At 50.2% G+C, this 16139-nt stretch overlaps 1 protein-coding gene across 4 annotated transcripts; it reads right to left on the bottom strand.

The window, feature by feature from the left end:
* Window positions 1-1972: 1972 nt before the first annotated feature.
* On the bottom strand, window positions 1973-15182 carry DHRS7C (dehydrogenase/reductase 7C). Of its 4 annotated transcripts, none has more exons than XM_036835451.1 (7): window positions 15046-15182; window positions 14668-14824; window positions 10497-10609; window positions 8044-8254; window positions 6279-6371; window positions 3226-3381; window positions 1973-2233 (listed from the first exon to the last, which is right to left on the bottom strand). In XM_036835451.1, the coding sequence occupies exons 2-7, from the start codon at window positions 14819-14821 to the stop codon at window positions 2025-2027; spliced, it is 936 nt and encodes a 311-aa protein (XP_036691346.1). In that variant the 5' UTR covers window positions 14822-14824; window positions 15046-15182; the 3' UTR covers window positions 1973-2024. The 4 variants fall into 4 exon arrangements, with proteins under 4 accessions (XP_036691346.1, XP_036691344.1, XP_036691347.1 ...); XM_036835449.1 differs by having other exon boundaries at window positions 8044-8257; XM_036835452.1 differs by having other exon boundaries at window positions 14668-14827.
* Between the last annotated feature and the right edge of the window lie 957 nt (window positions 15183-16139).

The following is a 16139-nucleotide window of genomic DNA, read 5'->3' on the forward strand; positions in this document are numbered from 1 at the left end:
GAAGCTATAAAATCGGTTTGGAGCCACAGTGACACCCGGTGGCCATTCCTCTTATTGCAGGATGCTTTCCCCCCCACAACTTAAAAAAAATTTCCCATATGTTTCAGCCTAAGGGTTGTAGGTTTTCTCATTTGCTAGGCTGGTGAGATGCCCCATCCTGAGAGGGCAGCAGGCCTATGTGGACACAGGGACATCCTAAAGGCAATAGGGGGTATCCAGTCAGAGGGAGACCAAAGTCCACGGACAGGAAATTCAACTTAAGGGAGTTTGGGGGGGCCAGCTACTCAGTCCTGCTGTGGCTGCGTCCACCTGCAGGTCTCTGACCCTGTTTGGCTGCAGGGACAGCGGAGCAGACCCACTGACACGAAGGTCCTTCTTCCTGAGCCATCATTCAACGTGGCTTTCTTTGGGGAATCCCAGGGGTCTGAGGTCTTCCCCCACCTTGGAGTCTTCCAGTCCTTGCTTTCCCAGAATTCGGCTTGGTGCCCCTGTGGATGCTTCCCAGAGGCAGTCCCTCTCGGCCCGTCCACCCCTACTCCCACCACCGAAGGATGGTCCCCTCAGCCCCGCTCCAACCTGAGAGGAGGCAGAGCCCCAGAGAGAGCGGGTCAGGACCCCAGGCCCGGGGCTGGGGCGCGGCAGAGCTAGACCTGGAGCCCAGCCCTGTTGCGACCCCAGGACTGGCTGCCTGCGGCCCTGGCTCCAGCCCTTCTTGCCCCAAAGCTGCCGTCTCTGTCTCTGGCCACCGATCACATGTCAGTCGTTTCCCCGATGCTGTTGTCCGTCCCCCACCTCCCAGCCCCTCCCGACCCTCCATCATTCTGGCCTAAGCACCTCCAGCATCCCAACACCCAACAGCAGTAATAACACAGAAGGTCATCTTGCTGGCCCTAGGCCTGCCCTGCCTCAGCTGCCCTCCTAAGTTCTGGTGATGCGTCCCAACCCGCAGCCTTATCCTGAGGTAGCCTGGGTTCCCTGGTGACCACGTGATCCTGGACATTTTGCTTTTTAAGTTCAGGGATATGTACATATATATATATGCAGACATGTACCGTGTGTGTTAATTTCATAAATGGCTTGGGTTCAGGGAGGAAATTTGAGCCCTCTTTCATCTGTAAATATTAGAAAAGTTTGAATCAGTAGGTACAATTATTAGTGCAAACAATGTACCCTACACTTTCCAAGATTTCAAGAATCATTAACTGTTTTGTTTAAGAAACACTAAGAGAAACACCCACCAACAACAAGGATGGCAGTTTTAAACGAATTTTGCTTTGAGAATGTAAGAAGCGGCTTGAATGAGCCGGATGCCCCCGGGCAGAAGTTCTCAAGATTTGTTGCACCTTAAGCAGCTGTGCCTGGGCTCCTCTTTGGACCAATTAAGTCCAGGGAAAGGGCTGATTCTGATATGCTGCCAGGACCGAGGATCACAGCTCTGCTGTGTTGCCAACCTGGGAACCGCTAGCCCCATGCAGCTATTTAAAGTTAAATTAATTCGAATTAAATAAAATTGAAAATTCTGTTTCTCTTTTGCACAGGCCACATTTCAGGTATTCAACAGCCATACGTGGCTGGTGGTTGCCATACTGGACACTGCAGATGACAGACTATTTCCATCATTCCAGAAAGTTCAGTTTCACAGGGCTGCCCTAAGGAGTTGCCAAGTTCAGCTTCTGTGGTTGGGGCCTGTTCTGAGGTCCTGGGCAGGCTGATGGCCACAGTGGGAGTGCGAGTATTTGGGAGTTGGACCCGTTATGGTTCCTGTTTTTCTGCCGGGCTGTCACTCTGTAGGGTCGAGAAGCTTCTGCAAGTGTGTCCTGGGAAAGTCACGTGGGAGACACCCAGGGGCCCAGGGCGACTGGGCTGAACGCCAGGCCATCGTCACTGGGATGGTGAACACCTCCCACAGGTGGTGCGCAGGTTGGGGAACTGTTTGGGGCCCCACGTGCTGAGAGAATGGAGGATCCCGCAATTGCCCGTGAAGCCTTTATTCCCCGCGGGGTGACCCTTTTGGCCCCCTGCAGTTAACCCTCCTCTGGGACGTTGAGTTTCTCCTTCACCCCACAGGCCACCACGGCAAAAAAAACCTCAGGGAAGAAGGTGCGGATGTACACGGCGGCCTTGGGGATGGGGTTGGCCAGGAAGACCTCTTGCTTCTTGCGTCTCACCGTGCGCATCACCTCCTCCGCCACGTCCACGGGGTGCACCCCGTAGGTCAGCCTCCTGAAAAAGACTGAAAAGCCCCCAGGCGGGGGCAGGGCTTACAGCCTCGGGAGGAGGGGTGTGGCCAGAGCCCCGCCCCCCCCCCTCCCCCGAGGTGGGGACGGGTGTGCGCTTCTGGAGTCCCAGTCTCGGGACCAACCCTGCCGTCTGCTGGCCGTGCGCCCTGGGGAGGCACTTTACCCGCTGCGCCTCAGCTTCCGCATCTGTAAAGTAGGCGCAGTTTCCTGCCCCGTTAACATCCCAGGATGGTTATGAGCCGTCGGAGGGGATGAGAAAGAGCTTAGAAGATAGGAAGGTGCCGGATGTATGAAGGGGCTGTTGTTTACAATTGTTGCGAAGCTGTGTTTGTCCAGAGCCTCCTGGAACCTCTTGCCTACGTCTTGATTCATCTTGATTCCCTAATGTCGATAGAGCCTCGGGCAGGGGGTAGCTGCTCTGTGTAGAGCATTCTAGAATACTGATCATAGGTGCCTTTACAGACCACTCAGGATTTTAGGAGCTGGAACTTTCAGTCTTACCTATGAGTCTACAAGTTAGGTATCACCATCAGCCCTCATTCTCCAAAGGGGAAACGGAGGCAGAGAGATGAAGGGAGTTGCTTAATATGTGACTGAGGCGAACTTCACATGCAGGCAGTCAGGGCCAGACTCTGAGTTTCTCTGTGCTGCCTTCTAGGGCAAGGGAAACAGGAAGTTCTCGAAGACCAAATCCTGGCTATTCCACATGGGAAACAGGCCCAGAGGTGGGCAGTCCCAGTGGCCAAGGTCACAGAGCCTGTGACTGACGGAGCCCAACCTGGCTTCGGTCTGCTGATTGCAGGTTAGGATTCCATCTACCTGGTGCCTCAGGACCTACGTTTTGGGGTCCCTCCCCACTGTTAGCTGGGTGCAGGGGCCCCACCGTCCCCAGTCTCATGCTTCAGGAGCGCCCCCCTGGACCCGCCCCCCCCCTCCCAGAGCCCTCCGCGGCCCCTGTCCCTCTGGCTTCGCTCTGAAAGCTCACATTTCCAGATGGAGGCCTCCCAGTTTCCTTGGCCTGGCTGAACGTGGTCGGAGCGGATGAAAGCGGGGCTCACGGTGCTGACGACAACGTCGTATTCCTCCACCTCGGCCCGCAGGCAGTCGAAGAAGCCGAGCGCCGCGTGCTTGGCGGCGGCGTCTGGAAGAGAAACCAGCGAGGGGTGGGCGTGGGTCCCGCTGTGCTTCCCAGGAGGGGCCTTGGGGACACACATCCCTGCAAACTCCGTTGGGAGAGGCCTCAAGTCACCTGCCCCTCGCTTCATAGATGAGGACAGAGAGCCCTTGTGAAGCAGTGGACAGGTGCAGAGATGAGACGGAATCCAACTTAGCCACTTGCCCGCTGTGTGACTTTGGGCAAGTGACTCATTTTTACCTGAAGAGGCTCAGTTTTCTTATCTTTAAAATGGGCATAATACACAGGGAACTATATTCAATATCCTGCGATAAACCATAATGGAAAAGTATATGAAAAAGAGGATGTATATGTGTAACCGAGTCACTTTTCGGTACAGCAGAAACTAACACAACGTTGTAAATCAACTATACTTCAGTAAAATTAAAAACCGATAAAATGGGCTAAATAAATAAATAAATAAATAAAGTGGGGATAATATCACCCTATCCAAGTGAGAAAATGTATATAAAACATTTCAGCCGGGAAGGCTGGTTCCCTGAGAGAGTGATTTCTCCAAGGTCCTGAGGCCATCAGGGTTAAGAATGTAGGAGCTAGGACTTCCCTGGTGGCGCAGTGGTTAAGAATCTGCCTGCCAATTCAGGGGACACGGGTTCGAGCCCTGGTCCGGGAAGATCCCACTTGCCTCAGAACAACTAAGCCCGTGCGCCACAACTACTGAGCCTGCGCTCTAGAGCCCACGAGCCGCAACTACCGCGCAGTGAGAAGCCCACGCATCACAACCAGGAGTAGCCCCCGCTGTCCGCAACTAGAGAAAGCCTGTGGGCAGCAACGAAGACCCAACGCAACCAAAAATAAATAAATAAATTTTAAAAAAAAAGAAAGGTTCCAAGGAAACCAGTGCATTGGATTCCATGTTGGTTGGAGGCCAAAGGGCCAGTTGTGTTGCCTGCACCACATTGTATCATGTCACTGCTGTCTGTGTCCCCAGCACCTGGTTCTAGGCATTCGATTGCTGTTTGTTGAATGAATGAAGGCAGCGAGCAAGTGGAAAGTAATCCACCTGCTGAAAATGACATGTATGTTTGTGAGTAGGAGGAATAGTGGTGAGGTTCTAGATGGGCTGGGGCAGAGACGGAATGAGGTACGTGGCAAAGACTGCCCTGTGCGGACCCAGCTCTATTCTTCTCCCCATCCTGGGCCCACAGGCGGACTGCAATTCCCAGCATCCCTTGCAGCAAGGGGGTAAGCATGTGACTGGCTTCTCGACGACAGGATGTGAGCAGGGCTGTATGGGCACGACGCCCTCTTCTTGCCAGCAGGAACCCACGTGGGGTGGGAACTAGCTTTGACCACGTGGAAAATGATGGCAAAGCTGTGACTTGGCACGACTCTGGGCCCCCGAGTGACCGTGAGGAACAGTGATGCCTGCTGAGCTGCCCATTTAGACAGTTATATGGAGGAGGAATAAAGGTCTTTACAGCACCGTCAGCTTAACCTAACTAATGCAAACGAGAAAAGGAAAGTAAAACACTATTAGGGGGATATGATGGGCTGAATTGTATCCCGCCCCCAAATTCAGATGTTGAAGTCCTAACCCCAGTATCTCAGATTGTGGCTGTATTTTGAGATAAGGGCCTTTAGAAGGTAATTAAGGTAAAATGAGGCTCTTAGGGTGGTGCCCTAATCCAATCGGACGGGTGTCCTTATAAGAAGAGCAGGAGACGGCAGGGGTGCCCACACACAAAGACCATGTGAGGACCCGGGGAGCAGGCCATCAGCAAGCCAAGGAGAGAGGCTTCGGGAAACATCAAGCCTGCCCACACTTTGATCTTGGACTTCCGGCCTGCAGAGCTGTGAGAAAATACATTTCTGTTGTTTAAGCCACCTGGTCTTTTTTTTTTTTTTTTAATATTTATTTATTTATTTGGTTGCACCAGGTCTTAGTTGTGGCAGGTGGGCTCCTTAGTTGCGGCTCACTGACCCCCTAGTTGTGGCATGGGAACCCTTAGTTGTGTCATGCATGTGGGATCTAGTTCCCTGACCAGGGATTGAACCCGGGTCCCCTGCATTGGGAGCGGGGAGTCTTAACCACAGTGCCACCAGGGAAGTCCCTGTGGTATTTTGTTGTGGTGGCTCCAGAAGACTACATCAGGCCACCCCACCCACCCTTTCTTCATTCCTCTCTCCCTCTCACCTTTCTACCCACCAGACACTTACTTACCCAGCTCCGGTTTCGTGCATGGTACTTTGGGCCATAAGGAAATGTATGAGACATGTTCCGCCACCCTCCCACATCCTACCTCACGGGAGGTGGGAATGTCTCCAGAATTCTCCCAGTTGGGTCCCAGGAACATACACCGAGAAGTCCCTCTCCTCCTTGGACTTTTTAGAGGCGTCTCACCTTTGGAATTCTCTCTCTCTCGCCTCCCCTGGAATTGTGTCCCTTTCCTTTTCTCCTTCCTCCTTCCTCAGAACCTCTCCATCTCTCTCCCCTTTTGGGATGTGCACCCCTCCTTTCTTTCCCAGTTGTAATCGTTCCTGTCTCTCCAGGGGCATCTTTACAGAGAAGGGGGCATCTGAGCTGGGGCTGTGCACCCATGTCAGGAGCGTGACCTTGATCTGGCATTGATCGTGTCCAGCCAGGACGTGTCCTGACCGCCTGTGAGATGTGAGCTTCTGGGGGCCGAGGGGAGGACTTATCTTTATCTCCCATAGTCACCTGTGTGCTGTAGACGGTCAAAAATAGGAGCTGAAGGGATGAAAGAAAAGCCAACAGATGCTTTCATCTCTGGACCCTCTTCCTCTTCCCCAGTGTAACCCCATGCCTAGTCCTAGACACACATCTCTTGTCTTATAAGACACATAACATAGGACGAAACACGTTTGTCTTAGCAACTTACAGGCTGTACGGAACGGGATTCCAAGCTTCCCTTGGATGTTATTCACTAACACAATTTGTCCGGTCCTCCGGGAGATCATGTTGGGGAGCAGGGCTGGGAAGCACAGGACAAAGAACCGCAGTTACAAATCTGAGGCTGAGTCAGGCAACGTCAGGTAGAGCCCTTCCCCTCATCACGGAGGGCTCCTCTACCTCCCTGACAGTTGGGTTACAGTGGGACACAGATGGAATGGACCCTGGTTACCACTTATCCAGTGTTTCCTAAGAGTGGGCTGGGCTCGACTGGGGAATTGCTGGGTTATTTTATTTTATTTTATTATTGAATTTTTTTGGCCTCGCTGCACGTGGCATGCAGGATCTTAGTTCCCTGACCAGGAATCGAATCCAGGACCCCTTCAGTGGAAGTGCAGAGTCCTAACCGCTGGACCCCCAGGGGAGTCCCTGGATGATTTTAAATGACCCATCCATGTGCATGGAGTGACACTGATTTCAATAGTGAGAAAGGTAATCCCTTTTCAATTGTCCTATTGCTTCCAGTAGGAAAGTTGGTTCCAATGGGTCTTTAATACTTCTCTTGCATGTGCTAATCTTTTTTAAAAAAAGAGAGGAAAGACCTCAGCCCTTTGTCTTGGGAGAACTTACTACTTTGTTCTGATTTGAGGTTTTCTTGTACTTATGGAGAGGGAAAGGGGTTTTTAATTTATGGTAAAGATTTCCTCCTGAATTGAATTAATTTACCAATGAGGAAATTTAGGAAAAGATATGGAGTAAGAATAGCACAGATTGAATAGGGAGATGGCAAAAAATATCAGAAGACTTAAGATTGCATTCCTCACCGTGGTGCCAGGGAACCTGAGCTCTCAGAGGTTGAGTGAAGGACACACCTTGGCTGGCCTGCTTGGTGTGTCCACAACGACTGGGCTGGAGGAAACTGTGATCTCCGGGGCATCATCTTAGAAGCTCTGGGGAGTCATCTTTCTGCTCCCAGCGCTTCTTTCCCTTCAGCTGTCACAGCTCTCAGAATCCCATTATCATGGAGATTCTGGCCGTAGAGAAGGCAGCTCTAAGATCATGCTTTCTCAGCCTTTGCCAAACACACTACTCCCTCCATGTAGACATTCTCCATGCTTATATTCTCCCTTTTGTGCTTCTGCTTCGATAAACTTTATTTGGGGTGGGGGGAGGGCTTCAACTCTTGGTGCTATTCCATGTCATCTCTAGCAACACCCCTAACCCCAGCTTCAGATCTGCATTTGAACTTGATCCTTAGAAATCTCCACACAGGAACCACCATTTTACCTTTAAAAGGGAGACGTCCTCCTGCCTTCCTGTTTCTGCAAAGGGATTGACAGTATTCTGGGTCTCTTGCAGATAAACTCTTTTTCGACCTTGGACCAACTGTCCTGATTAGGAGCAGATCAACCACAAGGTCGATACAGTAAAAGATTTGCAGAGGATGAAGACAGTGGTCCAGAGATGTGGAGTGGGATTGGAGGGGAGCCATGGATATGAGTAAGAAAAGAGGAGAAAAGGGCAGGGCTTGGGGAGGGGGCTTAATGGAGAGGCAGGTTGGAATATACCAGTCAGAGACTTTCACAGTCCCTTTTCTTTCATCAACATTTACAGTCAGATGCTGAAAGCTTTCACCAAATAAGCAGGGATTTTTCTGAAAGAGGGGCTGGAGGCTCCATCCAGAATTGGGTGACTGTCTGGAAATATAACAGAGCCCTTTCTAGCAGCCAGTGGGAAGGTCAAACTCACGAGACCTTTGGTCAGTGTGATGGGTCCAAAGTAATTGGCATCCATGATCTTTTTGTCGAGTTCCAGAGAAATGTTATGGGCAGGCCCCTTCACCTTCATGCTGGCATTGTTGATGAGGATGTCCACGCAGCCATAGCAATCCAGGACCTCTTTGGCCACATCCTGGACACAGCTGATGTCCGAGAGATCCAAGAGGACCAGCTTTGGGGTGAATGTCTGCTGGACCAATGAGAGAGTCAAGGCACATGTGGATACATCCCCTCAGACCTTGGGACCCTTCAATCTAAGAGCCACCCCTTTTGAAACTCAGAGCTCATGGAATGACTACAAACAAATGATGAGGAAGAAGCAGAGAGGACTCTGGGAGGAAGGAAATTGATGGAGAAAATGCATACTTGGGGACCAGAGCAACAACAACATTCCCAACACGCAAACATGCAGTCATAAGTCTGAACTTCTGGTCAAGGGGCCCGACCTGAGAAATCCAAGTGGAGGCCATGCATTGATTCTGCTGTTGATGTCATTTCTTATAACACTTCTGAGCTCCTTTTTGGCAATTGCTTTCAGACTGGCTTCCAAGCCTCAAGAGAATCTGCCCAGTACTTTGTAGCCACATTTAATTTTTGGCCAAAATCACACACTCAACGCAATTTTTTTGGAGCACGATCTATGTGCCAGGCATTTGTGTTCAGCCCTAAACATTTGATATCGTCAAGATTCTCATGGGTTAGAAGGGATACAGATGGAAAAATTGATGTTACCATATGGGTAAATGCAATCCTGGTGTTTGACAAACACTAGCCCTGAGATACGGCCTTAAAAAAAGGTTCCCTGGTCAAATTTGCTTAGGAAATACAGACTATTATATGTTCTTCTTGGAGATAACACAATGCACATTTGCATAGCAAAGGCTCTGAAAAGTCCTGCAGTAAAGAAATTAGTCAGACAAGCTTGGCCTAACTCAGTATTTCCTACACAATTGACTTCAGAACCTTGTTTTTACTACTTAATAACCAATACCTAATAAGATCCCAAGAAACATACCTTGGAGTATGTTGTATTATCCTGGTTGCTCCATCTCCTCAAGTACCAGAGTTAGTTCTGAATGATTTTTGGCTATTTCCAAAATCAAATTCAACATCAAGGGAAAAGATTTAAAAAAAAATCCTGAAGAGAACTCTCTGAAGGCAATGTCTTTTTCTTTTTTTCAAATAAATTTACTTATTTATTTATTTTTGGCTGCGTTGGGTCTTCGTTGCTACGCACAGGCTTTCTCTAGCTGCGGCGAGCAGGGGGATACTCTTCGTTGTGGTACACGGGCTTCTCATTGTGGTGGCTTCTCTTGTGGAGCACAGGCTCTAGGCGCATGGGCTTCAGTAGCTGTGGCTCACGGGCTCAGTAGTTGTGGCCCGCTGGCTCTAGAGCGCAGGCTCAGTAGTTGTGGCGCACGGGCTTAGTTGCTCCGCGGCATGTGGGATCTTCCCAGACCAGGGTTCGAACCCGTGTCCCCTGCGTCGCAGGTGGATTCTTAACCACTGCACCACCAGGGAAACCCCTGAAAGCAATTTCTTAAACAATGCTCCAGAAATGCTTTGAAGACCCCAGCTGCATTGAAATGTGTTCATCTCCTGTGTAACTTCATGGAAGGGGACTTCACTTCCTTGATTTCTTTGAAGGAAATTTTTTTTTTTTTTTGGCTTGCGGGATCTTAGTTCCGTGACCAGGGATTGAACCTGGGCCATGGCGGTGAAAGCGCCAAGTCCTAACCACCGGACTGCCAGGGAACTCCCTCTTTGAAGGAAATATTATTTGAAGTATTATTTTAAAAATCAGCCATGAGTGTTAATAAACAGAGCCTGTATCTGTGACATACCATATTTTCTGGATCCTCTTTGAGTCTGACTTAAATAGAATGGGGGGTGGGGAGGATCAGAGGCTAGAGGCACAATGAGAGGTCAAAATGAGCCAACCCCCATGTGGGCAGACTTACCTGTGTCAAGATTACACTTCCCCAGGACTTCCCTGGTGGCACAGTGGTTAAGAATCCGCCTGCCAGTGCAGGGGACACGGGTTCAATCCCTGATCCAGGAAGATCCCACATGCCTCGGAGCAACTAAGCCCCTGCGCCACAACTACTGAGCCCACGCGCCACAACTACTGAAGCCTGCGTGCCTAGAGCCCGTGCTCCGCAACCAGAGAAGCCACTGCAATGAGAAGACCGCGCACCGCAACGAAGAGTAGCCCCCGCTCGCCGCAACTAGAAAAAGCCCGTGCAGAAACAAAGACCCAACGCAGCCAAAAATAAACAAACTTAAAATTTTAAAAGTACATTTAAAAAAATTACATTTCCCCAAAGCAAAATTTCACCCAAATTTTCACCGAAAGAGCTGCCCTGTAACAAGCAACGAAGGCTAAGGGTGTCCAGGGGTTGCCCGTGGCGGCTGCCAGAAGGCCGTACCTCGCTGGGGTCAGCCACACTGATCAGGGCATCGTGTAGACTCTGAAGCCTCTCCCAGCTCTTTCCGCACAGCACCAGCCTGGCCCCGCCGGTATGGAACACCCGAGCACACTCTGAGGGGAAGAAGGAAGGAGGACAGGACACACTGTGGGTGAAACCACTGATGGCGAGCCCCTCTTTCTTACAGATTCAAGGATTCAAAGAATTCAAAAGCCTTAGAGCCATGAGTTCCTTTAGAGGTCATTGCATTCAACTGCCTGTGGAATTTCTTCTTGTTTCCAGCCTCAGCATGGTTGCCTCCTGTGAAGGGCATCTCACAGGGGTGTGAAATAACCCCTCCTCCGTTGGGTAGTTCTGATTATTAGGACATTCTTTCTTAAACTGGACAGAAAGATGATTCCATCAAGCAAGACCCCCAGAAGCACAGCTCTAAACATATCTCAATCTGAAGATATTGGAGACAGCTGCCATGTTTTTTCAGACCAAATGTCACTAGTTTCCTCCACATTTTCTCTGTGGGTCGATACTCCAGCCAGGGTTCTTTTTATTAAGAAAGGAAACGTGCCTGCTGTCTAGTAAGTTTTACTCTGGACGAATTTCTGACTCACCCAATGTCCCAGTGTTCTTTTTTTTTTTCTTTTTTTGGCCATACCGCGCGGTATGCAAGATCTTAGTTCCCCAACCAGGGATCGAACCTGTGCCCCCTACAGTGGAAGTGTGGAGTCTTAACCGCTGGCCTGCCAGGGAAGTCCCTCACCCAATGTTCTTACCTGGGAAGTAGTTGGTAGATACACAAGTATTCTTATGTGGCAATAACAATGATATTTAAGAACAATAAAAGCTAACAGATTTTGACAGTTTACTTGCTTGAGGAGCTATTGAAAGGGATTTACATTTATTAGCTCATTTAATTCTCACAGTCATCCCATGCAGCAGTCTCTTAGGTTGGGTTCCCTAAAAGCAGAATCTAAGACAGGGATTCAGGTGGCTAGGATTAATTCAGGGAGTGCTCTTCAGAGAAAATCTGTCAGGGATTAAGGGCATGGCGTAGGTGAAGGGGAAGGATGTGGTCTCAGGTAAAGTCTAGCTTTGGCTGGACCCAAGGAAGACTCTGGACTGTAAACCCAGCTGCAAGGCTGTCCCAGCTGGATGCAAGGGGACTGTCTTTTGTACACGTGTGTCAACCAGTCACTGATGGTGTGCTGCCTCCCTCCGGGGGTGGGTACAAAGGGTGTCCACTGGCAGAGGGCAAGTCTATGAGCCATGGCCACCAACACTCATAGGACCTGGGGATGGATGAACTGGCCAGGTACAGGAATCTAGGAGGGGCACCAACAACACCTACTACAGGGGAGTAGCTATTACTGTCCCATTTTTACACCAAGCACTGGTGACCCAGGCTGCCTGGGGATGCCAAAGGGTAGTTGGGCAGCACTGGGTGCCCACTAGACGCTGGAAATCCTGTGTGCCATGGCTATAAGTGATCTTATGTTTGTGTGATTTTCTCCTGCAAGTCTCAACAGCTGGAGCTGGTGGAAAGAAGGGGGCCAGCTCGACAGGACAGTTGGCAGGGGTTTGATAAGTGGGCATTGTGGGCAGGGGAACTGTGGTATTGGAGAGGGAGCAATTGATGTGCTGGACCATTCAGTCTAAGCCAGATGGGAGCAGGAGTGAAGGCAGGAGGGGCTGATAGAGAAGGAAAGGAGAAGGCTCTAGGGAGGGGAGGTCTCAGTGAGGTCTAGAAACAGATGTGGTCGGGGGAAGCTGCGGTCAGTTCTGCTGACAAAGGGAAACTTGAATCAAGAAATAACTGTGTGGGGCTTCCCTGGTGGTGCAGACACAGTGGGTCCAAGGTGACCCCATCCCTGACTTGGCCGAATTGTGTGGGTTTGGGGTGAGGGTTAGCAGTCCTGATCTCTATCTGTCTGGTTTCCCTGGGAGACAGCTTGGAACTGGGCTCCTTGATGCTGTCCAGAGCTACCCACTGAGTTCAGTCAGGTTCTGTGGGACTGGGCATGTACTGTGGGCTGTGTGTAGCCTACATCATCTGCTTGGTGCCCCTCACTTTTTTCTTGCCTTGGACCTGAGAAACGGAGCACTTTGAACCCAGAATCGCTGTGGTCAGCAGCATGTTCTGGCTAAGCGTTTATTTAAGGTCACCCATGCCCAGCTTCTCAAGTTACTTCTAAATACTCGGACTTTATTTTTTTCTGCTTTGCATTTCTTTCTAGGGTGAGTCCTTAAGAGGCAGTGAAAAAGAGCAGTGACATTAGTCATGACAGAGACTAGACCGTATTCCTCTGAAAATGCCATTGTGCTCCTGAGATATATTTCCTGGGCACATGGTTTGTACAATGTTTGCTTATAATAGAATGAGACTTTTAAAAATAAATAAACAAGACTACTAAACCAAATACACATCTCTCAGCAATAGATAGAAGTCCTGTCCAGTAAGACAGAAAATCAGGACAGTTGTAGAACAGCCTTCTCAACCAACAGGGTCTAATCGACATTTGTAATTCACTTCATTCATGAGCAGCAGAATGCACATGCCTTTCACACACCCGTGGATCATTCACCAAGAGAGTCCGTGCCCTGGACCAACTGAGAAATACCCAGATACGCCACTAACGGTAGTGTATTTCTGTGAGGAGCCATGGAACCCAGAAACCAGCGCCTTAGGGACCATCCAAAAGGAAGGAGCAATCAAGGTGCCAGGGAATGAAGGCGATGAAGGGGTCTCGGGTTGGCAGCTGTCCTGATGCTAGACGGGCGTGTTCTGCTTGAAGAACGGTCTTCCCCAAAGACTGACTCTGCATGTCTCTGGGTGGGTGTCTCTGCTCCATTTCCCCGGGGCACCCACTACTCCCTGTTGTCTTGTGTCTGGTCTGGCTGGCAAACGTGTGTGCCTGGTTTGTCCCTGTGGAAGATGGAATTTGTGTCCCTTGTGAGTATTGAGTCTAGTGATGTTGGATATCCTCCTTGGGAACTGCTTCTGGGACCCACGTAGGGGCCACCTAAGAACCTAGTTTTACTGCCTTACTCTTTCTCTTTCATCTCATGTGGTGAACCCAGGTCGATCACCCACTGAAATGGAACCCATTGTTGAAGCATGCAGATGGGCTGCTGTGGGGATGCCCAGGGGAAGGAGAATCCGAGAGAATTCCCAGATGGGAGGTTACAAATGTTCTCGTAATGGTAGCACCATGGGAGTGGGTGCCCAGCCCACCAGCGGGCCTCTTTGGAAGGGGCAGTGCTCATTTCAGGATGTAGAGGACTCAACAGATACTGGTTGAGTGACCTAATGAGTGTTTGGCTGGTGGGTTCGACATTTGATTAGAAATAACAAAAACAACAGCAAAAATGATACCCAAACTATGAGACACATGGGGCTGCACTACCGTTATTAGGGATGAGAGAGGATCTTAAAAACCTAAGGGCATTTACTGTCTCTTATGTCACACATGCCACCAGCAGAAGGGCCCTCTGAGACCATCTAATTCAGGAGTTGCAAACGTAAATGCCTTCAAGGCCAGGAGGTGATGTGGTTGAGAGAATCAGGCCGAGTGTGAGACAATAGGGATTAGTGGGGTGTGTGGCACACTGGTGTTTGCACGTTCTGCATAGTTATCACCGTCGCTAACACTTGAGGGGTGCCCACTCTACTTACAGGCACTGTTCTAAGTGCTTTCCATCTATTAATTCGTTTATTCATCACAACAGCATTATGAGGCAGAAAGTATTAGTATCCTTGCTTTCAGATGAGAAACCCAAGGCTGAGCAGTGCATCACCAGCTGGTAAGTGGTGGAGCCAAGACTTCAACCCCACCCCCAAGTTTGGCCTCTTCACCAGTTCACTGCCCCAGCTGAGGGCTTTGCATTTCAAAATTTCTAGAAACCCCCCTGGAGGCAAAACAAATCATGTCTGCAGACCGATGTTGGCCCTTAGACTGTGAGTTTGCAACCCCAGATACTCCAGTCCCCTCATTTCTCAGGCAAGAAAGCTGCAGCCTCCAAGAAAGAAGACGCTTGCTGGTTCATGACAGCTGCTGGGAGGGAACACAGCCTCGATCCACCCCCGTCCGGCCCAGCGGGCTCACCCACACGCCACCCTGTTGCCTCTCACCCTCCAGGACAGGAGTGGGCACGAGAGGGGGCAGAGCTCGCTTACCCTTGCCCAGTCCTGAGATGGCATCGGTGATGACCACCACCTTGTTCTGCGCAGCTGACTTGGACCACAGCCTGGACGCCTCCTGGTAGATGAAAAGGAGGCCGCTGATTCCCAGGAGCAGCAAGGGTAGCATGAGCACAGCTGGGACCCCCATCTCCTGCTGGGGGAAACCGGGAGGAAGGAATCCGCTTCGCACAGAGGCTCTGATCGGGACACGGGGCAGGGGGAGGCCTGAGGCTGCCGGCTGCGCTCACGCCCCAGGCCCGGGGCCCGCTGTCCAGGGAGCCGGGCTCTGTGCCGACTCCCAGAGGGCTGCTTCCTGGAACACCTGGCCGGCACGCTAATCCCCAGATGGTCAAGGAAGAGAAAATTACTCACGGTGTCTCCAGCAGCAAATGGGATCCAGCCTGCCCTCCCAAAGGTTAATTACAAATTTAATTAAAATGGGTCTGCATGTTTGGAAGGAAAGCCATGTGTTAAGGCCACCTGCTTGGGCCCCAATGGCTATTTATAGCTCTCTGTGCACTAAAGGGCTTTCGGGGTAAATATAGTGTCTCTTCTGATATTCAGGGACACATGCTGGCCGGGTCTGATTTCAGAGTTCCTGCCAGGCCTTCTAAAGCTCTCCCGGCTGCCTCACCATTAGAGATTGCTCTGCAGTTTGGGGCTGGGCGTTAGGGATTGGGACCTGGGATTTCAGCACAAACACCCTTGCCTTCTCTTCCTATAACCCTCCTATCAGGTGGCTGCCATGTAGCTCAGACCCGTGTGGCAGTGAGCCATCTGGCCTTCCCTTTCCGGTTGGGGGTGAAAAGCACAGAAAATCTGTTCAACGGAATGGAGCCTGTTGCAGAATGAAACACTTGGAAGTGTGACGTGAACTACGGGAAAGAGCAGTTTGGAGCTGTTCCCCTTCAGTCAAGGGCTTCCACATTCCAGAGCCTTAGCCTCCTTATCTCTAAAATGGGCACAACAGTTCTCATCTTGCCGGACTGTTGGGAAAACAGAATAATATACTGCATCTCGACAACAGACTCTGAGAGGATCACTCTTGTTATCTTTAGTGATTGAGAATACTAAGAATGTATCCCAAACGTCAAATATTTTAATGACTTAAGGAAACTCAGTAGGATTAGAAATGGAGAGAGATAGTAGCTACTATGGAAAACAGTATGGAGGTTCCTTAAAAAACTAAAAATAGAGCTGCCATATGATCCAGCAATCCCACTCCTGGGTATATTTCTAGAAAGAAATGAAAACACTAGTTCGAAAAGATACATGCACCCCAAGATTCATAGCAGCACTATTTACAATAGCCAAGATGTGGAAACAAACCAAGTGCCCATTGACAGGCGACTGGCTTAAGAAGATGTGATATATATAGAGAGAGAAATATTGCCATTTGCAGCAACATGGCTGGACCTAGAGATTATTATGCTTAGTGAAATAAGTCAAAGACCCATACCATATGA

This window comes from Balaenoptera musculus, chromosome 20 (assembly GCF_009873245.2).
Source record: "Balaenoptera musculus isolate JJ_BM4_2016_0621 chromosome 20, mBalMus1.pri.v3, whole genome shotgun sequence".
Lineage (NCBI taxonomy): Eukaryota > Metazoa > Chordata > Mammalia > Artiodactyla > Balaenopteridae > Balaenoptera > Balaenoptera musculus.

Coding starts and splice junctions, on each gene's coding strand:
- DHRS7C (XM_036835449.1), bottom strand. CDS start 14,821: ATGGGGGTCCCAGCTGTGCTCATGCTACCCTTGCTGCTCCTGGGAATC. Junction 3,382..6,278: donor AATCCCGTTCCGTACAGCCT/GTAAGTTGCTAA, acceptor TTTCTCTTCCAG/ACGCCGCCGCCAAGCACGCG. Junction 2,234..3,225: donor GGAGGCCTCCATCTGGAAAT/GTGAGCTTTCAG, acceptor GGGGCTTTTCAG/TCTTTTTCAGGAGGCTGACC.